Source organism: Vulpes lagopus, chromosome 12 (assembly GCF_018345385.1).
Source record: "Vulpes lagopus strain Blue_001 chromosome 12, ASM1834538v1, whole genome shotgun sequence".
Taxonomy (NCBI): Eukaryota; Metazoa; Chordata; class Mammalia; order Carnivora; family Canidae; genus Vulpes; species Vulpes lagopus.
In genome coordinates, this window is record NC_054835.1 from 44,923,825 (window position 1) to 44,949,223 (window position 25,399).

At 42.7% G+C, this 25,399-nt stretch overlaps 1 protein-coding gene and 1 pseudogene across 1 annotated transcript; both read left to right on the plus strand.

Annotated features, from left to right (window-relative positions):
- The first annotated feature begins 8,399 nt into the window (after positions 1-8,399).
- Positions 8,400-22,019, plus strand: METTL2A (methyltransferase 2A, methylcytidine). The gene is made up of 9 exons (XM_041727074.1): positions 8,400-8,540; positions 8,746-8,837; positions 10,576-10,934; positions 13,569-13,618; positions 13,935-13,995; positions 16,036-16,175; positions 17,848-17,954; positions 20,128-20,193; positions 20,940-22,019. Exons 1-9 carry the CDS (start codon positions 8,431-8,433, stop codon positions 21,092-21,094), a joined length of 1,140 nt encoding a protein of 379 aa, XP_041583008.1. The 5' UTR covers positions 8,400-8,430; the 3' UTR covers positions 21,095-22,019.
- On the plus strand, positions 12,121-13,201 carry LOC121474176 (annotated as a pseudogene).
- Positions 22,020-25,399: the final 3,380 nt, after the last annotated feature.

Here is a 25,399-nt window from a genome sequence, read left to right on the forward strand (position 1 = left end):
AATTTCTACATTTTCTAAACAGCTCACTGCAAACTACTTTTTCATAGATCTCAAAACTATGGTTTCTTGCTTTTGTCTAGTACATTCTTAGCACCTGGAAATGTTGACATCTTTTGAATTCTGACCAGTAAAAAAGTTTAAGTCATAATGTGGTTTCCGTTTCCTTTTAATTTTTTTTACATTTTTTAAATTTAAATTCAATTTGCCAACATTTAGTATAACACCCAGTGCTCATCCCATCAAGTGCCCACCTTAGTGCCTATCACCCAGTTACCCTATTCCCCTTCCCACCTCCCCTTCCACAACCCTTTGTTTCCCAGAGTTAGGAGTTTCTCGTGGTTTGTCTCCCTCTCTAATTTTCCCCACTAGGTTCCCTTCCTTTGCCTTATAATCCCTTTCACTATTTCTTATATTCCTCATATGAGTGAAACCATATGATGATTGTCCTTCTCCATTTGACTCACTTCATTCATTCCATTTTGTGTGTGTGTGTGTGTATATATATATATATATATATATATATATATATATATGTTACATCTACTTTATTCATCTGTTGAAGGACATTGTGACTCCTTCCACAGTTTGGCTTTTGTGGACATTGCTGCTATGAACTGAGGGTTGCAGGCATCCTGGCATTTCACTATATCAGTATCTTTGGGGTAAATCCCCAGCAGTGCAATTTTGGGGTCATAGGGTAGCTCTATTTTTAAATTCTTGAGGAACTTCCACACAGCTTTCCAGAGTGGCTGTACCAGTTCCCATTCCCACCAACAGTGCAAGGGGGTCCCCCTTTCTCCACATCTCTCTCCAACATTTGTTGTTTCCTGTCTTGTTAATTTTCCCCCATTCTCACTGGTGTGAAGTGGTATCTCACTGTGGTTTTGATTTGTATTTCCCTGATGGCAAGTGATGCGCAGCATTTTCTCATGTGCTTTTTGGCCATGTGTATGTCTTCTTTGGAGGAATTTCTGTTCAGGTCTTCTGCCCATTTCATGATTGGATTGTTTGTTTCTTTGCTGTTGAGTTTAATAAGTTCTTTATAGATCTTGGATACTAACATCGGGGTGCAGGTGTCCTGAAATGATATGTCATTTGCAAATATCTTCTCCCATTCTGTAGGTTGTCTTTTAGTTTTGTTGACAGTTTCTTTTGCTGTGAAGAAGCTTTTTATGTTGATTAAGGTCCCAATAGTTCATTTTTGCTTTTGTTTCCCTTGCCTTCATAGACGTGTCTTGCAAGAAGTTGCTATAGCCAAGTTCAAAAAGGTTGTTGCCCGAGTTTTCCTCTAGGACTTTGATGGATTCTTGTCTCACATTTATATCTTTCATATATTTTGAGTTTATCTTTGTGTATGGTGTAAGAGAATGGTGTAGTTTCATTCTTCTGTGTGTGGCTGTCCAATTTTCCCAGTACCATTTATTGAAAAGACTATCCTTTTTCCAGTGGATATTCTTTCCTGCTTTGTTGAATATTAGTTGACCATAGAGTTGAGTGCCCATTTCTGGGTTCTCTATTCTGTTCCATTGATCTATGTATCTTTTTTTGTGCCAGTACCATACTGTCTTGATGATCACAGCTTTGTGATACAGCTTGAAATCCGGCATTGTGATGCCCCCAGCATTGGTTTTCTTTTTCAATATTCCTCTGACTATTCAGCCTCACTGAGATAAGTTTAAGGGCCATGACAGCAAACAACACTTTGCCCACCTTACCTTCATCATTCTCTCCCTCTCACTTTCAACACTTGACATTTTAGCAAAACCATGCTTGTGCCTCCTACCAACTCTAGAAAGACTCCATTCGGGGGTCTTTTCTTATTCCATACAAATATTAAGATTATTTGTTCCAACTCTATGAAGAAAGTCCATGGTATTTCGATAGGGATTGCACCGAACTTGTAAATTGCCCTGGATAGCATAGACATTTTCACAGTATTTATTCTTCCAATCCATGAGCATGGAATGTTTTTCCACCTCTTTATGTCTTCCTCATTTTATTTCAGAAGTGTTCTGTAGTTTTTAGGGTATAGATCCTTTACCTCTTTGTTAGGTTTATTCTTAAGTTTTGGGTGCAATTGTAAATGGGATTGGTTCCTTAATTTCTCTTTCTTCAGTCTCATTGTTAGCATATAGAAATGCCACTGATTTCTGTGCATTGATTTTGTATTATGCCACATTGCTGAATTGCTGTATGAGTTCTAGAAATCTTGGGGTGGAGTCTTTTGGGTGTTCTATATACAGTATCTTGTTATCTGCAAAGAGGGAGAGTTTGACTTCTTTGCCAATTTGAATGCCTTTTATTTCTTTTTATTGTCTGATTGCTGAGGCTAGGACTTCTAGTACTATGTTGAATAACAATGATGAGAGTGGACATCCCTGTCGTGTTTCCTGATCTTAGGGGAAGGCCTCTCAGTTTTTCCCCACTGAGAATGATATTCACTGTGGACTTTTCATAAATGGCTTTTTAAGATATTGAGGAATGTTCCTTCTATCCCTACACTTTGAAAGGTTTTAATCAGGAATGGATGCTGTATTTTCCAGAAATGGATGCTTTCTCTGTATATACTGAGAGGATCATATGGTTGTTTTTTTTGTCTTATTGATGTGATCTATCACGTTGATTATTTTGGTTTCCTTTTCCTAATTCTTAACTAGTATATAGAGGTCATGCGGTTATCTCCCCAGCGAACAGCTGCGCTCTGCTGCCTCCACCTGGCTCAAAAGTGCCTGGGCAGAAGAAAAGCCAAATGCCGGCACTTATCTCAATACAGAGCCACTCCTATGAGCCCCTAATGGCTCCCCTAGTAATAAGCATCTGAGTTTATGTGACCATAAATCACATTAGGTTTTTGATTATTTGTAAAAGAGGCCAGAGGCAGCAAATGACATGATCTTTCAGTTCCAGGGAATAATATCACCATCTCCCAGGGACTCTTTTTTTTTTTTTAATAAATTTATTTTTTATTGGTGTTCCATTTGCCAACATAGAGAATAACACCCAGTGCTCATCCCGTCAAGTGCCCACCTCAGTGCCCACCATCCAGTCACCCCCACCCCCTGCCCACCTCCCCTTCCACCACCCCTAGTTCGTTTCCCAGAGTTAGGAGTCTTCCATGTTCTGTCTCCCTTTCTGATATTTCCCACTTATTTTTGCTCCTTTCCCCTTTATTCCCTTTCACTATTATTTATATTCCCCAAATGAATGACCATATAATGTTTGTCCTTCTCCGATTGACTTATTTCACTCAGCATAATACCTTCCAGTTCCATCCACGTCAAAGCAAATGGTGGGTATTTGTCGTTTCTAATGGCTGAGTAATATTCCATTGTATATATACACCACATCTTCTTTATCCATTCATCTTTCGATGGACACTGAGGCTCCTTCCACAGTTTGGCTATTGTGGACATTGCTGCTAGAAACATCGGGGTGCAGGTGTCCTGGCATTTCATTGCATCTTATCTTTGGGGTAAATCCCCAGCAGTGCAATTGCTGGGTCATAGGGCAGATCTCTTTTTAACTCTTTGAGGAACCTCACACAGTTTTCCAGAGTGGCTGCACCAGTTCATATTCCCACCAACAGTGCAAGAGGGTTCCCTTTTCTCCGCATCCTCTCCAACATTTGTGGTTTCCTGCCTTGTTAATTTTCCCCATTCTCACTGGTTTAAGGTGGTATCTCATTGTGGTTTTGATTTGTATTTCCCTGATTCTCCCAGGGACTCTTGATTAAATTTGGGTGCTCCTATGGCTCCTTAGTCACACGTCATCAGGCTCATCTCTTGGATCCCTCTTAAAAATAGTTGATCTCATCCATTACACTTGTTGCTGTTGTTCTTTAGTGCATTTAATAAAGATGTGCATGTATAACTATTACAAGTTTGGGAGGTGTACTTTTTTATTGTGGAAAAAATATGCATACAATTTACTATTTTAATACTGTTAAGGTGTATATCATCCATTACATTTTTTTTCCTGTTAGAAAAAGGAAAAGACATGTCCCATATTGATGGAGAAGTGGCTTATAATATGAAATCATACCATGCCAGAAAAAAACAATGAAGATCGTGAAGGCTCCTAAAACTATTTAATGAATTGGGCTTGAAGCAAATTTATGTTACCTTGAATATTCAAAACTATCTAAAACTATTTACTATTCTTTACAATATTATGATGTTGAGAAACAGAACCTTGGGGCACCTGGGTGGCTCAGTAGGATAAGTGTCTGCCTTCAGCTCAGGTCACAATCCCGGGGTCCTGGGACTGAGCCTGGTGTCAGGCTCCCTGATTGGCGAGGAGTCTGCTTTTCCCTCTCCCTCTGCCCCTTGGCCTGCTCATGCTCTCTCTCACTCGCTCTGTCTCAAATAAATAAAATATTTTTTTAAAAAAGAATCTTATAGATAAGTGACCATGTTCCTACCTCAAAAACAAGTTTTATGGTTTGACAGATTTTTTTTTTGATATGGTTATGACTGTAATGGCAATCTAAGAGCTGTAATTTCGATGCCAAAATATTCAAATTCCTGGAATATTTTCTTGAATCAATAGGACAACAGGACAGAATATTTTTCTGTCCTGGAAATTCTAAAATGTACAGCAATATGGTCTATCAATCTGTCCCACACTGTGGTTGACAGTAGAAACTGGCATCTTGCAGATGGAATACAGTTTAGCAACAGGTATTCAGCCATTCGTTCGACAATTATTTATTGAGTTGCATACTGCATGCTGGCCCCTATTCTAGGACCTGGATATATAACAATGAATGAACAGATAAAATGCCCTGACCTTACAGCTGAGTAATGCAGCTAATTATAACCACTGACTCAGTACTTCCACTTCTAGAAATTATTTCTAAAGAAGCAATCGTGAATATACAAATCATTTAGTTAGGGAATCCCGGGTGGCTCAGCGGTTTAGTGCCGCCTTCAGCCCAGGGCCTGATCCTGGAGATCCGGGATGGAGTCCCACGTCGGGCTCCCTGCATGGAGCCTGCTTCCCTCTCTGCCACTCTCTCTCTCTCTCCGTGTGTCTCATTAATAAATAAAATCTTTAAAAAAATGATTTAGTTATAAAGATGTTTATAATGTTGGATTTATAAAAGTAAGAAACTTAAAGTAGCTTAAATGGCCAGTAAATCATGATACAGCTCTATTAAACAATACCAGGGTCATTAAAACAATGTTAGAAAAGAACATTCCAAAAAAAAAAAGAGAGAGGGCAGCCCCGGTGGCACAGCGGTTTAGCGCTGCCTGCAGCCCGGGGTGTGATCCTGGAGACCTGGGATCGAGTCCCACGTTGGGCTTCCTGCATGGAGCCAGCTTCTCCCTCTGCCTGTGTCTCTGCCTCTCTCTCTGTCTCTCTGTCTCTCTCTGTCTCTGAATAAATAAATTTAAAAAGAGAGAGAACATTCAAGCAAAAGAATGATATTCACAAGGTATTATCAAGTTATAAAACAGACTACAACTGCTCAGAGCCATGAGAAAACTTTATGGGGTTGTTCTAGAACCTAATTATGGTGGTAGTTGCACAAGTATAGATTTTTTAATGAAAATCTGTCAAACTGTACACTTAAAATGGATGAAATTAGTTGTATGTAAACTATACCTCAATGAAGCTGTGAAAAAAGAAGGCAGAAAGCAGTTCTAAAACTATTTTAACTTAAAAGTGACTTCTATAAATAAATTAGAAAAAAAAAAAAAGAGTGGAAGGATACAAGCCAAAGAGTTTAATGGGTTAAATTAAGGATGGAATGGGGTAGTTTCTTTTTTTTCTTTTGTCTAAATGTTCTACAATAAACATGTATTTATTTTGCAATAAGAAAAGAACCACAAAAAAAAAAAAAGAAAAGAAAAGAACCACAAAGTCTGTTTAAAGTTGTTAAACCAGCTTACTCAATTATCTAGGGCTGCTACATGTTCTGTGAAACTTTAAGGAGAACAAATTAGGACACCCCTCCCCACCTTTCAGTTCCAGAACACATGCTTACACAGACCAGTATTTCCACTGATTGGAACTCAAAGGAAAGCATGAAATAATTAACTACCCATGTCCCAGGTTGACGCCCAAGGCCATAATTCAGTCTGAGTGTTCTTAACCTTTCCAGGCTTTGAACCCATGCCACCCAGCTAGAAGAGCTCCTGCAGCTCACCAGCAGAGGGACCCCATAGGTCCCCTGAGAAGTATTGCTGAAGATACAGTTCAGTATATAGTCTGATACAAAAAGGACTCAACAGCCATGTCTTCCAAATTTCTTCAGAAAAATGCTTTTGGGTGTTTCAAATTTCAGAGAAAAATAAGTTTTACAGGTCAACCAACCAATTCTATAAAAGTTAGGTTTAGGATACTTTTACCACATTTTGTCAAAAGGGCCCAAGTTGTTTGACATTTTAAATGACTGATTATTGGAACTAATATAGTAAGTGACTTCAAGTGAAAACAGAGTGAATGCTATGTGAGGAAATATGCAGTGGGGCTATTAACTGGGAGCATTAACAGCTTTTGGTGTAAGAAGAAAAAAGCATGTAGAAGAGACAAGATGCCAAGAATAAATATAAAGCAACCACTATATCAAACAATTGGCCTTGAGAAAAAAAAATCCTTGTACTTGCTTTTTGGAAAGGAGGTTTTGTTCAAATGTTTCAGAAGACCATGAGCATGGCAGAAGTGCTTTCAAATAAAGTACAAGTTCTTTACTATCTTATCTTCTCGACTCACTCCCATATTTTTCTTTGTGATTAGGGAGGGTTTAGGGCTTGTTCGTATTTCTTTTCTGAGAAAGATTACAGAATCGCGCAGAGCTCCCTTCTGCCTGTGGAAAGAATCTGCAATGAAAATAAATGATCACTGGTTACCAGTGTGCCGGCTAGTACTGTTCCACTTAAAAAAACTAACCCTTTCCTTAACTTCTTTCAAATGGTAGTCGTTACTCCCCTGGAACTCTTCAATTAACCTTATACCGACAGGGTACTTTCTTCTAGATTCTTTTGAGAATCCATCTATAGTAATTATCGAAATAGAAATGGAAGGCTGAAAACGTATTAATCTAACAAACTATTTGCGTTATATTACAGTGCAGATTGTGTGAACAAGCTCGGGTATGGGTAATTCCAAAAAGTAAGTGGTTACAGATTATGAGCTTATAGGGGCGCCATGTGGCTCAGTGGGTTAAGCATCTGCCTTCCGCTCAGGTCATGATCTCAGGGTCTACTTCTCCCTCTCCCTCGTTCTCTCTCTCTAATAAGTAAATAATCTTAAAAAACAAAATTAAGGGATCCCTGGGTGGCGCAGCGGTTTGGCGCCTGCCTTTGGCCCAGGGCCCGATCCTGGAGACCCGGGATCGAATCCCACGTCGGGCTCCCGGTGCATGGAGCCTGCTTCTCCCTCCGCCTGTGTCTCTGCCTCTCTCTCTCTCTCTCTGTGACTATCATAAATAAATTAAAAAAAAAAAAATTTAAAAAAAAAAAAAAAACAGAAACAAGGGATGCCTGGGTGCTGGCTCAGTGGTTGTGCGTTAGGTTCAAGTCCCAGGATCGTCCCACGTCGGGCCTCCTGCATGGAGCCTGCTTCTCCCTCTGCCTATGTCTCTGCCTCTCTCTCTGTGTCTCTCATGAATAAATAAAATCTTTAAAAAATATATATCTTTAAAAAATTATGTAAATTAACCGCAGGTTCTCAGAATTCATTCTATAGCCTTCCCCAACAGAAACATCTTTTTTTTTTTTTCCAGAGCTTTCCACACTATAAAAAGCTGACTATAAAAGCTGGAAAACTCCCCTATTTCGTCAGCCAGCTTGCAATCTTGCTCAAATTCTTCTGCCATCAGGTCTACCATGAGACTACGCATCCTTAATTCTCAAAGTGATTCAAGACGCTTCCTGTCTTAAAACTTGAGGGATGGGGACGCCTGGGTGGCTCAGCGGTTTAGCGCCGCCTTCAGCCCAGGGCGTGATCCTGGAGTCCCGGGGTCGAGTCCCACGTCGGGCTCCTGGTAGGGAGCCTGCTTCTCCATCTGCCTGTGTCTCTGCCTCTCTCCCTGTCTTTCGTGAATAAATAAATAAAATCTTAAAAAAAAAAAAAAAAAAACTTGAGAGAAACTAGCGAACCTGTTGGAGGGCCCAAGCACAGAAAGGTGCCTCAAGCCTAATGTCTCCCACTTTCCTGACGGCCTGCACCGTCACCAGCACCTTTTCGGAGTGGAGGAAAAACCCGGCTCTGACCAATTCCGCGGCCACGTGCCGGGTCCCCAGAGCGCGCTGCCCCGCCCCAGAGGCGGAGCTTGAGCTCCAACCCCGGCGGGGCCCTTCAGAGCCGCCCCGCCCCGCCTCGCTTTGCTCTTTTCCCGCCCAGACCCCGCGACTTCCGGAAGGGGCGTGGACTCGCAGGAAGTTCTCGCGTTACCGAAAGGGAGGCCCATCCGGCTCCGGTGTCATGGCCGACCCTTATCGTGAATGCGCGCTGGCTGCGGTCGGCGAGAAGAGGCAGCAGTTTGGGAGCAGATTTCTGAGCGATCCGGCGCGCGTCTTCCACCATAATGCCTGGTAACCGCCCTGCCCCTCCCGGCCGGTGGCTCGCCCTCTGTCCCGCCGCCCCGTGCGCTCTGAGAAGCCCCTGACCGCCGGCCACGAGTCCCGCTGCCCTGCTCGAGGCGCTCTCCTTCCACGGGAGAGGCCCTGTGGGGCCAGCGACTCATCCCGCTCGCAGCTGGAACGTGAGGCCCCTAAGCTGCTCGTTTGATTTTCCCAGGGACAATGTGGAGTGGTCGGAAGAGCAGGCCGCCGCGGCGGAGAGGAAAGTCCGGGAGAACAGTACCCAGCGGGTGTGCCAGGAGAAGCAAGGTGCGCGCGCCCAGGTGTGGACCCTCAGTGGTAGCAGCAGCCAGCGTGCCAGTGGACGCGCTCTCCCCTAGAGGCCAGAGACCGAGACCGCCAAGAGCCTTTATTACCGGACTGATACCGAACTCGGGGGTGGGATGGGAGGGACAGGGGATGGGTAAGGATGGCAAAGGGCTTCACCCAAAATCTTATTAGGGCAAAGAGGGACTTTAGATTTTGGCTTTATTCGAGAGGGAGGAACTGTATCCTGATGTATTTTCTAGCGGAGATACATTTTTAGTTAGGTCGACTAGACCCATATTAATAGGACTGGCCTGTGGCAGCCGTGTGGTCACGTGATCGACTTAGAGGCTGTGCTTCCCCTGATTACACTCCGGCTAAAGAAATGTCACTGAAGCTAGATTCTAGCGACCAGATTCTAAACATCGTTGGGGGAGGGAGCTAACTATGGTGAATTATATGTCTTTTTCTTGGATGATGGCTATGAGGATTTAGGGCTTCGTCCAAGGAAAGCTGGGTGAAGAGGAGTGTATGTAGGTAAGCCTCGCCAAAGTCAGAGAGACCCCTTTCTGGAGAGGTGGATGATTTCACTGCAAAACATCTCAAAGTACTAAAACTAGGACTGGCAGGTCCTGTGTCCTAAAAGACCATTCAAAGCAGGACTAGAAATTGGGAGAGTGGTATCCCACAGTTCACGGTAACAATTAGAAGATTCCAGTTACAAAATATTCACCTGACATAGTTTGACAGGAACTAGTTCAAGGCAAATTAGAGCTGAAAGGGATTTTGAAAATCATGTAGTCCAATATCCTCTTTTTACAGTTAAAGAAACTTGGACCACAGGACATTAAGTGCCTTACCCAGAGGTAAGCAGTTAGTTAGTAGTAGGAGTGGTGGAACTAAAATCCAATTTGTTAGATTTTTGTTCTCTTCTACTACACTAATCAAAGCCCTGTATTGGCAAAGAGCAGAAAACTGAAGTCTGGGACTGCCGGCTGCCTTGATGGCCTTAAACTACGATGGAAGCAGTCTACCCTTAAGTCTCTCCTGTTGTCTCTCATCAGAACTCTTCTCACCTGAAGACATTTTTCCTTCTTGTCTCTGTTTTCTCCTTTCCTTTTAGCCTTATTTCTGTTTTTAGGATCTTTTAGTAGTATTAAATTCATTCCTTAGCTCTACTTTCGATAAGACCCACAGGCAGAGGAGTGTATATAAAACAAAAAAGCTGCATGTATCATAATCATTGAGTTCACATGGGGAATGACTGAAGAACCTGGTACGTTTCGCCTGTAAAAGAAAAGGTTTAGCGGTGAAAATAACTGCATAACCGCCCTTAAATCAAAAGAGTTGTTCTGTATGGCCCTAAGAAAGTAGGACTTTTTGACCAGGAGACAGACTTTCTGCTTAATGTTAGAATTTTTTTTCTCTCTCTCTTTTTTTTCTTTTTTTTTTTTTTTCCTTAATGTTAGAATTCTCTAATAGCTAAGAGCCACCCAAAAACGTGGGTGGAGAATTGGTACTAAGTTCCCTGGTAAAAGTTCCTCCTAAGAAGGGCAAGATACAGAGGGAATTTATGTAGGGTAGGTGGTAGAACTCAGAGATTTCCAGTTCTGAGGTTATGGCTCAACTTGAGGATACTTTTAGTATAAAATGACATTCAGTGAAGCAGGATGACGTTTGACATGAGGGACACATAAATATTGGGAGATGGTTTTTTAAATTCTTTCTTTAATATTTACAGTTGATTATGAGGTCAATGCCCACAAATATTGGAATGAATTCTACAAAATCCACGAAAATGGATTTTTCAAAGATAGACATTGGCTTTTCACTGAATTCCCAGAGTTGGCACCCAGCCAAAACCAAAATCACTTGAATGATTTGCTCCCAGAGAACAAGAGGAGTAAAGTACCTGAATGTAGAAGCAATGAGGATGGACCTGGCTTACAAATAGAAGAACAACACAAGTGTTCTTCAAATAGCCTTGGACATAAAATGCAGATGCCTCCTGTGGAAGAAAATGTAACTCAGAAACTCAGTCACCTGGAAATCTGTGTGGATGAGTTCCCTGGGTCCTCAGCTACCTACAGAATACTTGAGGTAACTCCCCTTTTTTGTCCTGATAGTGGGGTTAATGAGGCTGTTGTATTGTACATGTGGATGGTGCAGAGAGGCTGACCACAAAAGTGATTGTGTCTGAAGAAGCTGACTAGACTTGACTCATATTGGCTTGGAAACCCCTCGATTTTTGAACGAATGACATGTCTTAAATTCAAACCAGATATCTGGTGGGTGTGGCAAACAAAGATATTACCTGAGGTGTTACCTGGAAACATCCTGTTGTATCTGAACATTGTAGAATTGTGCTGTACCTGCCACCTGAAGAGAGTCCCGAGTCAAAAGACAGATTCTTTTACCTCTCTTGTAATATAGGATGGAGGGGAGGGGTTAGTTGGGTTGGTGCCTGCTTCTCAGGCATGGAGGAGTTCATGTCTTCCTAGTTTGGATGGTGTTGCTGAGGTAAAGCTAGACCTGGAAACGTTGTCTGGGTGGGTACTGTGATGCAGATTTACAAGTGGTGACTGCACTCGACTGGAAGCTCGCCTTGGGGTTGAGTACTCTAGCCTGAGCTTGTTATAGCCCCGTCCCCTCCCCAAGCAGAAGAGGACCTCTGCCTCGTAGTTATGAGAATTACATACATTGAGATAATGATGTAATATCGCTAAAAATAGTGTCTGGCATGTAGTAAGCCCTTAGTAAATGGTCACTGTCTTTTTTGGGGGGTTGGGGTTTTTTTTGTTTTTATTATTTTTTTTTTAATTTTTTTAATTTTTATTTATTTATGATAGTCACACAGAGAGAGAGAGAGAGGCAGAGACACAGGCAGAGGGAGAAGCAGGCTCCATGCACCGGGAGCCCAACGTGGGATTCGATCCCGGGTCTCCAGGATCGCGCCCTGGGCCAAAGGCAGGCGCTAAACCGCTGCGCCACCCAGGCATCCCTTTTTTTTGTTTTTAAAGATTTATTTTGGAGAGAGTTTATGAGAGCAGGAGGAGGAGCAGAGGGAAGGGGAGATAATCTCTAGCCAACTCTGCACTCAGCGCAGAGCCAACTGCCCCAAATAGTCACTGTTCTTAGTAGCACCCGGTTGAGGATAATGTAATCCATGGTTCCTTTTTTTTTTTTTTTTTTTTTTTTTTTTTTTTTTTTAAGATTTTATTTATTTATTCATTAGAGAGAGAGAGAGGCAGAGACACAGGCAGAGGGAGAAGCAGGCTCCATGCAGGGAGCCTGACATGGGACTCGATCCTGGGTCTCCAGGATCGTGCCCTGGGCTGAAGGTGGTGCTAAACCACCGAGCCACCCGGGCTGCCCCCATGGTTCCTTTTTCATGAATTTTTTCACTTAGCCTATGAAACACATTTTTCCAATAATAAAGTGCAGTTCAGGATCCCTGGGTGGCTCAGTGGTTTAGCCCCTGCCTTTGGCCCAGGGCGTGATCCTGGAGACCCGGGATCGAGTCCCGCATCGGGCTCCTGTCATGGAGCCTGCTTCTCCCTCTGCTTGTGTCTCTGCCTCTCTCTCTATGTCTATCATGAATAAATAAATAAAATAAAATCTTTAAAAAGTATAAAGTGCAGTTCAGTAAGAAAATGTTTCATCTGTCCTCTCTTCTCTGCACTGGGAGTAGCTCTTTCTGTCACACCCCCTCGTCACTAAAATGGACACATATGCAAAGTTCTTCTCCACCTCTTTCTTGGTCAGAAGCACTTCTCAGCTGTTGAGCTGATCACTGTCTGCAGTGGTGCTAAAACCACCAGAGACACTGATAGATGAGAGCCTCAGCTTGGCAGCCCCATGTCCCCTGACCTCACTTATTAATAGTCACAGCTTTGGAACCCAGGCCATTTCAAGGGACATCGACACAGCAGCCAAGTTCATTGGGGCTGGGGCTGGAACTGGGACTGTTTGGGAGCCTCATCTTTGGTTATGCCAGGAATCCCTCGCTGAAGCAACAGCTCTTCTACATCATTCTGGGCTTTGCCCTGTAGGAGGCCATGGGGTTGTTTTTCCTGATGGGGGCCCTTCTCATCCTCTTTGCCATGTGAAGGAACCATCTCCAACTCCTGTAGGTCTTTCTATGTCCCATCTGCCCTGGATGCTCCTTTCCCTATACCTCCCCAGGCAGCCTGGAGAAAGTGGTTGGCTTGGGGTTTGACAAAGGGAAGACAAAGAAATACTGTATTAATAAAAAAAAAAAAAAAAAAAAAGGGACGCCTGGGTGGCTCAGCATTTGGGCATCTGTCTTTGGCTTGGTGTGATCCCACTATCCCAGGATCAAGTCCCACATCGGGCTCCCTGCATGGGGCTTCCTCCTCCCTCTGCCTGTGTTTCTGCATCTCTCATGAATAAATAAATAAAATCTTAAAAAAAAAAATTATCGTTAGGACTATTTGCTAAAACTCAAAAAGTAAAAGGAATTCATGCCCCTTTTTTTCCACAGCAGCTCCTTTGTGCTGCTGAGAGCCCATGCTCTTGTCTTTTATGGCTCCCCCCACTTTAGACTTCCTGAGATCAAAGTCAGGGTATGTCATGTGTACTGTTTAGCTCTGGTCTCTGCACTTTCCCTGCTAATACAATGAAACAAGATTATCTACTGTTGATTATTTATCTAGCTCTAGGGAATTAATTCTTTGGAACGTCCTGTAACTAAAAGTTCATTTTTGTCTGCAGGTTGGTTGTGGTGTGGGAAACACAGTCTTTCCGATTTTACAAACTAACAAGTAAGTGTGTTGTAAAGTTAAACTGTAGGACAGCAAAGAGGAGAAAGGGTGTGTGGTTTCTCAAAACTGCAGCAAACTGTTAATAGTGGTTATTGGGAATGCTGGGGATAGGAGATGATTTCTGTTATCCGCTAATGATTTGATTGAATTTGATTTCTCAGTTACCTTTGTCATCAGGAAAACTAATGAGCTTCAAAACCTATTCCACTTTAATATGTGGTCCCTTTGATATTTTAATTCTGCTACACAGGAGAGAGAACAGACATAATTCAGTTTGTAGTCTTAATTGTGCTGCTGTTTTTTCCGTTCATTTCAGTGACCCGGGACTCTTTGTTTACTGTTGTGATTTTTCTTCCACGGCTGTGGAACTGGTCCAGGTAAGTGCAATGGCTCCTATCTGTAATTTTCACTGATTAACGGGGAAATGGTTTCCTAAAATTCAAGGTTTTTAGCACTTTTTTTTAAAATTTCTTATTCTTATGTGGTCTGAAAGTAAAAGATTTCCTGAAACAGCTGGGAGTAGAGGAAAGAACCAAACATGAACATGGAACCTGTTACTGACCAGCTATGGAACTTTGGTTAGGTCTCCTGACCTTTCCAAACTTAGATTTTATGGATTAAAATGAGACTTTTTTTTTCTAGTCAGGGTTCTTTGAGTTACAAGTCACAGAAACATCTACACAAACTCAACCAATGAAAGAGACAGTCATAGAACCCAAAGGCATAAAGTGTAGCCAGGGCTGTCACTCTGCCCTGAAAAGGTGGCAGATACCAAGGCAAGTTGGCTAAGCTGATAAGATGTTGCCACCCTCTCTTCTTCCTATCACAATACCTCCCTCAAGCTCATGGTTTCCTATCTCTCATAGCCCAGAGCCCATTTGTCCTTTGTCTACAGACCAGCTTTCTGTAATAAGTTTTTCATGTGACCTCTAACATGGCTTGCCCCCTTACAAGTCCACCTGTTCAGACATTCTCAGAACCTCACCAGAATTACTTATTGTCCTTCCAAAGTCCCCAGAGTCTGATTGACCCAATCTAAAACTTGCTCTGTTTTAATTAGCTGTGGTCAGTGAGCAACAAAGTCATTTTTGGGGAAGAGAGATACGGAAAGAGAAATTACCCTAAAATGTGTCTAATCATGTCTAATGCTTATAGCACAGGGGCTCTGGAATTGGTAGTTCCCTGTCTTTCTGGAGTGAATTACTTTTATAGATCTAGACCAGGTGAATACTGAGGCTTATTTTTAATTAATTATATTTTTTTCTTTAGTTAATTTTTTTTTTTGTTTTTTTAAGGATTTTATTTATTTGAGAGAGCATACACTAGTGGGGTGAAGGCTAGAGGGAGAAGCAGTCTCCCCTCTGAGCAGGAAGTCCAATGCAGGGCTCAATCCCAGGACCCCGAGGTTGTGACCTGAGCCGAAGGCAGACACTTAACTGACTGAGCCACCCAGGCACCCGAGGAGTTGTTTTATTTTTTATTTTGTTTTAAAGATTTTATTTATTCATGAGAGACACGGAGAGAGGGAGGCAGAGACACAGGCAGAGGGAGAAGCAGGCTCCATGCAGGAAGCCTGACGCAGGACTTGATCCCAGGTCTCCAGGATCAGGGCCTGGGCTGAAGGTGGCGCTAAACCGCTGAGCCACCTGGGCTGCCTTCCCCACCCACCCCAATCCCAGGAGTTGTTTTAAATCATGCTTTAGGGCAGCCCAGGTGGCTCAGTTTAGCAGTTTAGCACCACTAAACAGTGGTCTCAGTGGTCTACCCACTAAGCCAGCCAGGTGCCCCAAAAACATTACATTTTATTTATTTATTTATTTATCTATCTATCTATCTATCTATTTATTTATTTATTTATTTTAGAAGAGAATATCTTCTTTTTTTTTTTTTTTTAAGATTTTATTTATTTATTCATGAGAGAGAACGGCAGAGACACAGGCAGAGGGAGAAGCAGTCTCCATGCAGGGAGCCTGATGTGGGACTCGATCCCGGGACTCCAGGATCACGCCCTGGGCCAAAGGCAGGCACTAAACCGCTGAGCCACCCGGAGATCCCAAACATTACATTTTAAAAGTACCAGTTGGGGCACCTGGCTAGCCCAGTGGGTAGGGCATGTGACTCTTGAACTCAGGGTCATAAGTTTGAGCCCCATGTTGGGTGCAGAGATAATATAATCTTTTTAAAAATAAATGTCATAAAAATACCAGTTAGATTCCACAGGCTCCTCCCTGGAATTGTTCAACATTCTGGGCCTTTGACTAAGAATACATGCCTTCATGATTAGAATGATAACTCTCAGCGGGCAGTAGCAGCAGTTACACTTAACACAAGATAAGCTTTCCCTAAGGCTGTGTGAACATTTTCTTTTGTGTGTGTGTGAACATTTTCTAACCTATGTGACTTTCAACTGTCTGCAGACAAATTCAGCATATGATCCTTGTCGGTGCTTTGCCTTTGTTCACGATCTATGTGATGAAGATAAGAGTTACCCAGTGCCCAGGGATAGCCTTGATATCATCATCCTTATATTTGTTCTTTCAGCGGTTGTTCCAGACAAGTAAGTTTTAGGTCCTTTAACCAATAGTGTAACAAAAACAAAGCTGGGATCGGGGACCTTGATCCCAGAGTTGGACCCTAAGTGAGCAGGGTGATCTGATAGGCAGGAGGAAGCCACTCTATCAGAATGATGGCAGTATCTCGGCCCTTTTCCTAAATCTGTGTGCCTCTAAACCTCTGCCAGTTGATTGCAGCGGGTGGGTTAGCTTTTCGATGCTGTGGTTGAACATCCGCCAGGAACGGGAGCACTGTCTCTAGTGGGTGTGGGGGCGTCCCCTGCTGATAATCTCAGCATGCTGTTTTAGAACAGTGGGTGCACAGCTGTTTGGTACCATCCCCTCATTGGTTTTTTTTATTTTAAGCTATTTCTAAGTAATCTCTTCACCCAACATGAGGCTCAAACTTACAGTCCCGAGATCAAGAGCCACACACTCAATCAACTAAGCCAGTTACTTGGCTTTTTAAATGCTTTCAGTAAATCAGGCTTATTAACAACACAGAATTTACAGTGATGCTTAACTCAGATGTTCCTTTACGTTTAAGCTCTTCAGAAAACTGCAGTACTGGGGAATTCCATAAAATCAAGTTTAGGTGAAAGGAAAGTCCTTTGCTGAACCCTGCAAGATACTGTTAAAAGTTGCTTAGATGTGGGCAGCCAGCTGTCCTAATGAGATACTGTCCTCAGGAAGCAGTGTCAGCTAGAGACCTAGGGGAATGATTGATTGTCTCTGTCCCACATTTCCTTGAGGAGAGCACTGAGTCATCTGACCTGACGGTATTATGAGTGTGTGTGTATAAAGGCAGGTGCAGGCCAGCCCAAAAGGCCGGGCATGGTTCTAAACTTTCAGAACTGCAGAAATCTCGGGGTGCCCAGCTGTCTCAGTTGGTAGAGCATGCGACTCTAGATCTCAGGGTCATGAGTTCAAGCCCCATGTTTGGAGGATAGAGATTGATTGATTGATAAAATATCAGTAGAAGTTTAAACCCTACAAACTTAAAAACTGATGTGACTGAAACAAATCATTAAATTAAACTCTTTATTCTGTATTTAAGCAGATTTTGTAGCACTTATACTTCTGAGGTTAGTACAGCTAAAACCTGCACTTTTGTGTGCAGAGTGCAGTCAGAATGTAAAGCGCTCTGCCCGTGGCACTCATTTGCATACTGACTCACCATGTAAATTGTAAGTTCTTAAAGTTTCGTCTTCACTTAACAAATGGAAAGATACAGTCTCTGCCTTCAAAGCGCTCAGGCCTGGGGGGCAGGCGGATGAGTCAGCTAACTAGCTAGTCTGCACCGCAAGTTTTCAGGGCTGTGCTCCGGGAGCCCTGGGAGCAGAGGGCAGGGATGGCTTCCCCGTGAGATAATCCCGAAAGGAATACGAAGTGAGCCAGATGCAGAGTAAGTGGCGCACTCTAACAGAAGCAGGTTATCCTCAGGCCTCTTCATCCTGAAGGGAGTGGGTCAAAGCCACAGTCATGAGCAGACAGCAGAAGACACATGAGAAGCTTGGGTGTGTGCTCCCACTCTCACTGAAGCAGGAGCAGAGGAGCTAAGATTTCAGGGTTCGTGTGTCAGGGTTAAGAAGTCCACTGGCTTTTACAGACATGCTTCAAGGAAAAGGAATCCTGTCCTTAAAGGAGACCTGATCTTCATTCCTTGTTGTCCCGCAGGATGCAGAAGGCTATCAACAGGCTGAGCAGACTTCTGAAACCGGGAGGGTTGATGCTTCTGCGAGATTATGGCCGCTATGACATGGCTCAGCTTCGGTTTAAAAAAGGTATTTTGGTGCACCTGGGTGGCTCAGTCATTCATCTTCAGCTCAGGTCATGATTCCAGAGTACTGGGATTGAGCCCCACGTCAGGCTCCCTGCTCAGCAGAGGGCTTGCTTCTCTCTCTCCCTCTGCCCCTCCCCTGCTTGCACACACACTCTGTCAAATGAATGAATGAATGAATGTATGAAATGAAATAAAATAAATTTTTTAAATGAATAATTATGGCATTTTGCTACTATAAGCAAAACAAGAAGTTTTGCCATCCTGTTAGACTTATGAATCAGTGAAATCGAATAAAAATTCTTGAATTAATAGCTCCATATATAAGGCCACTTAATACATGACAGGGTGGTATGTTTTTGAAGATTTGTATAATTAGATATTGGGGAGATCTTTTAACCAAGACAACTACTTTTAGAATAGCTACTTGTAGAAAAAGATTTGATTACATGAATAATTTTAAATGTGGCATGCCAAAAGGTGTCTTTAAAAAATTGAAAGAGGGCAGCCCAGGTGGCTCAGTGGTTTAGTGCTGCCTTCAGCCCAGGGCCTGATCCTGAAGACCTGGGATGGAGTCCCACGTTGGGATCCCTGCATGGAGCCTGCTTCTCCCTCTGCCTGTGTCTCTGTCTCTGCCCCTCTCCCTCCCTCCCTCCCTCCCTCCCTCCCTCCCTCTCTCTCTCTCTTTCTTTTTCTCTTGTGAATAAATAAATAAAATCTTTTTAAAAATAAAATAAGAAAAAAATTGAAAGATGGGACACCTGAGTGGCTCAGTGGTGGAACGTCTGCTTTTGGCTCAGGACGTGATCCAGAGTCCTGGAACTGAGTTGTGCATCGAGTTCTCTGCTAGAGCCTGCTTCTCCTCCCTCTTCCTACATTTCTGCCTCTCTCTGTGTGTCTCTCATGAATAAATAAGTAAATTCTTATATAAATAAGAATTTAATAATAAATAAATAAATAAAATAAAATAAATAAATAAATAATAAATAGCCAGGGACCATAGTGGTCCTAATAATAAATAAATAATAAATAAATAAATAAATAAATAAATAAATAAAATAATTGAAAAACAAATTTTGGTGCCTGGAACAGATAAAGACTTAATTATTATCTGTGTTCTTCAAGGCCCTGTTGGCAAATTGATAAGCAGATCAATAACCCACCCAAAAAAAACGGGAAAGGGAAATTTTAGAGTTGATTCACTGAAGGGCAAATCCAAATGGCCAAAAACAAACTTCAAGGTAACAAAGCCTACAGTGAGATAATCACTTCTTAAAACTACTGCTGGCCAGTTCAAAGAAGGAGATATACTTCTCCATTACTGGTAGAAATAACAAGTTGTTAGTGGTGTTTGGGGCTTGGGGTTTTTTATTTTAAGCACACTGGTGTTCTCTACCCAGTCTTTTAACTCTTTTGGGAGTTACTCAAGACCTAGCATGTACTATGTGTGTTGCCAAAATTTTGGGAACAAAACGAATGCCTCTGGAGAGGGTAACACTGCCTGCCGCTTGAGGTAGACCCCATACCAGTAGTCTTGGAGGGGTTTCCATTCTGCATTCCCGATGAGAAAATCAGTGTGCAGATGTGTATTTTAAACTTGATTGCACATATAAGAGTAGCTGAGGAGAACTAAGCAAAGCAAGTAAGATACTGACATTCCAAAGGTGTAGAAGGATTACATACTGGGTTGGTGAATTGGCATTATGTCAGAGGGCTTGGCAGCTAAAGGGAGAGTGTCCATGATAGAAACAGCAGATGTGTTGTATTGTGAATGTGCGTGGACACGTGCAGAGACATGGGACATGGTCATGGCGGCTATCTCAGGTTTCCTTTCCGTAAGTCACTATGGTCCCTGGCTTTTAGTTATTTATTTTTGTTTTACAAAGAGTACATGGTGTTTATTTAATGAGGGAGGGGAAAGAACACTGTTGTCAACCTGAAACTGCTCTCGAACAGAAGGCTGAGAATGTGTGATCTAAGTCTGAAATTGGATCACGCCACCCCTCTCCAAAGCGCCGTTCCTTTGTAGGAGGGAAATGATAGAGTCCTACAAAGCGCCCACAGTAACCAAGACAGGAGTCTGTTCTCTAAGAAATCGGTATCATGATGCACATTTGATTGGCAGTGAAATTCAAAGAAGTGCTTTCAAGTTTGATTTTTATCACATTGCTCCACAGGTCAGTGTCTGTCTGAAAATTTCTATGTGAGAGGTGATGGTACTAGAGTTTACTTCTTCACACAAGGTAGGAAGACGTTCCTCTTTACATATGTCGGTGGTCCCCAAAACCCCAGCTGCAGTGCTGCTCTGTGTCCTCGACATACAGCTGTTGAGCCCCTCCTACCTTTTGCAGCCTTTTCCTGCCCTTGGTGGCCCAGGGCCCATTGTCCAAGCAGGCTCCACTTCAGTCTCCACCTTGCCCTTCTGCTGTGTGCTCTTTCTCCATGTCACTTTGTCCAGAACATGGGGAGCCTACCCCATTTTGCAAGATTTTGATGCAGTTGGCTTCACCCTGAGGCTGGGTTCTCCCGGGGTCCAGGTGTAACCCTGAATTGCTCTCCACAGTTTGCCCTGGTCATGTGTTCAGTGTCGTCCCTGGGCCCTTTATTGTGTCACATACTTTCTTAAGCTTTCAGTTAGCGTGGTGGAACCTCTCCCCTATAAAAGTGACTGTGAAGTTAACATTTTTGTAGATTTTTGCATGTCATCTTCAGGTGCCCATAAAGCCCTTCTGGCAAATACCCCCCCGTCAGCTGACTTATTAGGCTCTCTCTCTGGACACCAAGCTGCCCTTCCCAGATAGTTTGGCTTCTTCTGTGTAAATACGAATTTGCTATTACCAAGCTGCTACTGTGCTTATAAACAAACAGCCCGGCTAAAGCCACTTAAAATAGATAAATACTGTCTCACAGTGGCCCTTTCAACATAGGAAGTGGTAGGCAATGTTTTTTCTTCAGCAGAAAATATATAAACATCTCTTTCCCAAACCAGATGAGCTGGATACACTTTTCACTAATGCTGGACTGGAAAAGGTTCAGAACCTGGTGGATCGCCGATTGCAAGTGAACCGAGGGAAACAACTGACAATGTACCGCGTTTGGATTCAGTGCAAATACCGCAAGCCTCTCCTGTCCGGCACTGGCTAAGAAGCACCTGCTCCTGCCATGATAGGAGTTCTTGGGAGTTTTTTAAAAAGAACATTCACGAATGGTGTCTTGTTGATGTTGGGAAGTTCAAGGATTCAGACTTGAGCATTGAACCTAGAACAGGTTGCTTGTTATCAAGTTTCTAATAATTGTCCTTCATATTTGTGAAGTCCTTTTATATATACTTTCCTCAAGGTTGTTGGGCTGCTTTGGTTTTGGGGGTTTTTTTGTGGGCTCTGTGCCCGGCATGGAGTCCACTGCCAAGCTTGAAGTCACAACCTTGAGATCAAGAGTTGGATGCTTAACCAACTGAGCTACCCAGGCACCTCCTCCTCCTTAAGTTTCTTTCTTACTTTGAGATCTCAAAGAATCTTTCTTGGCATTTTGTAATTAATTATAACAAACTTTCCTAAGAATCATGAATTTAAAGGCATCAAGAATTTATTATATATGAACATAATAAAGAAGTATTATGTATGATAAAGTGTCATTTGACTGGGAGTTACATTAAATTATTTCAGAGTTCACATACCTAAGCGAGGCAGTTGATACATTCAAGGGTAAATAAAAGTGTTGTTCAGCGAGAGACACATGAAGAACAATCATCTTTCTTTGGATATTTTCCTGACTCAAAAATACTACTTTAGGGTGGCCCAGGTGGCTCAGCGGTTTAGCACTGCCTTCAGCCCAGGGCCTGATCCTGGAGTCCTGGGAAAGATCTTGATTTTTGCAAAATTGTCTCCACCACCCCCCCTTTTTTTTTTGTGCCCTTAAATGTTTGATACAAAAGGAACTGAGAGAATTTTATTTTAGCCACATGACCGAATGAATGATAGAAGTGAGCATTGGCAGTATTACTTTCTCTATGTTCTGCTTTTTTTTAATTACGACTTTTACCTGAGCTGAAATCAAGAGTTGGATATTTAACCAAATGTGCCACCCAGGTGCCCCTAAAAAATTTCAAATTAAAGAAAAGTACCAATTACCAAGACTGTTGCAGGAATAGTCCTTTTCTTTTCGGAGTGATTTTTTTTTTTTTTAAGATTTTATTTATTTATTCATGAGAGACACAGAGAGAGAGGCAGAGACACAGGCAGAGGGAGAAGCAGGCTCCATACAGGAAGCCGGACGTGGGACTCGATCCCGGGCCTCCAGGCTCACACCCTGGACTGAAGGCGGTGCTACACCGCTGAGCCACCCAGGCTGCCCTTTCTGAGTAATTTTTAAGAGTGGGTTGTAAGGTTATGTCCCAACACTCCCACATATTTTAGTGTATAATTCCTATAACTGAATATGTTCTGTATCACCAAATAAATCCATCAGGAGTAAAAACCTGAAAACGCTACCACCCGCAGATTTTCCCAACATCCCCAATATCTTCTACCACCAGAGAAAAGTTGCACTTAGTCATGTCTCAATCTCCTGCTCTCTGGAACAATCCAGGCTTATTTTAATGACCTTGACATTTGAAGATTCCAGGCTATTTTGCAGGCTGTCCCTCAATTTGGGTTCCTTGATGCTTTCTCATGATTTGGTTCAGGTTACACATTTCTGGCAGGAACATCAAGTGGAGCTTTGCCCCTCCTGTTACATCCTATCAGGATAATGTTTTGAATTCCTGATAATGTTAACCTTGATCACTTACCTGAAGTGGTATCTGCTGGGTTTCTCCACTGAAAAGTTACTAATAAGCATCTTGTGGGATTGTGCTTTGAAATCGGGTAAAAAACCCATTCCTCATCAAACTCCAGCCCCTAATTCGGTATCTGTGATGCAGTTTCTTGGCTGAACTACTGCTATGATGGTAGCCTGAGGGGGTTTCCTAATCCCTCCATTCTTTCTATATTATTGGTTGGCATTCTATAGGGAAAGCTTTCTTTTTTCTATTCATTTATGTAACGTGGACTCAGACTTCTGTTTTATTAAATGATCATTGTATATACTATCATTATTTTGATGCTCATATTACTCCAGATTTGGCCAGTGGGGGCCTCTTCAAATGCTTCTGTGACCTCGTGACTCCCCATTATTCTTTGAGCATTTTAAGCACAGGTTGTTTAGGCTCATACATTTTTTCTTGCCCCAGTCAATCTGCCATATCCCCCAAGGAGTTCTGGTGTCTTTTAGTGCAGAAAGGTATTTAGAAACCAAGCTAAGTGTGCTTATTGGCTTTGGAGTGTTCTATTCCCAACCCCCATCAGTGGATGGAGCCTTCAGGTATTTGCATATATGTACATACATACATGCATACTTGCAACTGTATTTCGATACTTAAACATAGATCTTGAAAACCATTCAGATTAATGCCTTCAGTTCCAACCCAACACCACAAGATTTCTTCTGGTTGTTATTCTAGTTTTTCTCTGTACTTGTAATCTCTTTCCAACAATCCCAAACTCCCATGACCTTCAATACATTAGGTCAGTGCCCGCATATATAACATTCTCCTTTGCTACCACTCCCATGTGGATGGCCTCCTCACCTCTTGGGCTCTAACACCTTGCTCCAAGTCACTACCACCACAGCTCCCTGCCTCCCACAGACACCCTCCTCACCCTGCCTGGGGTCCAACAACCTACCACCACCACCACCATCCCTTTGCCCTTGCACTAACATCCACCTTGCTGAGCTTTATTAGTGAGGTGTGGGGTTTTTTATTTTTATTTATTTGAGAGAAAGAGTGAGGGAGAGCTTGAGCAGGGAGGAGCGACAGTGGGAGAAGCAGACTCCTCACTGAGCAGGGAGCAATGTGGAACTCCATCCCAGGACCCCAGGATCATGACCGAGCCAAAGGCAGACACCCAACCAACTGAGCCACCAGGCACCCCTATTAGTTTTAAAGAGTGGGAGGAAAGGAGATTCCCATTTCTTCCATTACACTGAATATATTTAAAGCTAAAAAAAGTCACTGGAAGGGTATGTCATGAGGCATTCAAAGTAACAGGAAGAGCATCTTTGAAGCACCTAGCTTAGGCTTTGGGCTTTAGGTATAAAAAATGAGCCTCTTCCTGCCTGCTGCTCTGCTTTCTTCTCTGACATCTACTAAGCTCTCTTCCCTTGCTCTTTGACTTTTTATCTGTCATGCTGCCTTAAACTCCATTAGGGACTTGACATAATCTTTTAGCCTTGGAATCTCTAATAATGGTCAGAGGACAATTAAACATGGTGAAGGTAGGGCAGTCCGGGGGGCTCAGCGGTTTAGCGCTGCCTTCAGCCCAGGATGTGATCCTGGAGACCCGGGATCGAGTCCTAGGTCGGGTTCCCTGCATGGGGCCTGCTTCTCCCTCTGCCTGTGTGTCTCTGCCTCTCTCTCTCTGTATCTCTCATGAATAAATAATTAAAATCTTTAAAAATAAACATGGTGAAGGTAGATTAAAATATGATTTTGGTGTGCCACTCAAAAACAGTCTAGACTATGGCTCTGACTCCCAACAGCATCTCTGGTATTTTTTTAATCAACACACAATGTTGCATTAGTTTCAGGTATACAACATAGTGATTCAACAGTTCTATGTTATGCTATATTCAGTGGAGCTGCAGTCTCACCATACAACACTATTATAGTACCATTGACTACATTCCCACCACAGTGCCTTTCATCCCCATAACTTATCCATTCCATACCTGGAAGCCTGTGCCTCCCCCTCCCCCTCACTTAGTTTGTCCTTCCCCCCTACCCTTCTTCCCCTCTGGCAACCACCAGTTTGTACTTTGTATTTTCAGGTCTGATCTCTTGATATTCTTGGTGCAAGAAAAGTGCTGTGTTGGCGGGGAAGGTAACTCCACGTGTGAAGCTACTCAGGAAGTTATGTGGTTTAGATTCAAGTCTAATGGACAAGTTTCTCAAACTGCTCTGCCAATAGTAGTCATTTGGCTGAGGAGATAAATTCGATGTTGCTTGAAAAATGAATAATAGTTTAACTTGAGAGAGGTGCACTGGACCTGCTGGTGTAAAACCACAGTCGTGAAGGTGGTATGCAGAGTCAGGATGTAACCTGGGAGAGTGTGGATTTGTGCCCCAAGAACTCATTCATTATCAGAGATTCATCGTCCCATTTGTGTTCTTCATCTTGAGCCTGGCCTCTGCTAATTATGTCAAATTTATGCTTTGCCTTGCTTTCATGTAAGTTTGCACTCTCTTGGGCTCTGGTTGGCAAATAGGGTCTTAGAAACTTAAGAGGAAAAGGAAAAGCTGATGTATTAGGACATCCTACTTTCCTCCAATTGATTCCTATCTTTGCCTAAAGATGTCACTTTAGTAATAGTGGGGAGCTGTATCAGTGGCTTAAAAGATGAGCTCAGGAC

Bases quoted from the DNA above. Each gene is read 5' to 3' on its own strand.
- METTL2A (XM_041727074.1), top strand. From the start codon at position 8,431: ATGGCCGACCCTTATCGTGAATGCGCGCTGGCTGCGGTCGGCGAGAAG. The intron at 8,838-10,575 runs GTGCGCGCGCCC...TAATATTTACAG, and splicing joins GGTGTGCCAGGAGAAGCAAG to TTGATTATGAGGTCAATGCC. The intron at 13,996-16,035 runs GTAAGTGCAATG...AACTGTCTGCAG, and splicing joins CGGCTGTGGAACTGGTCCAG to ACAAATTCAGCATATGATCC.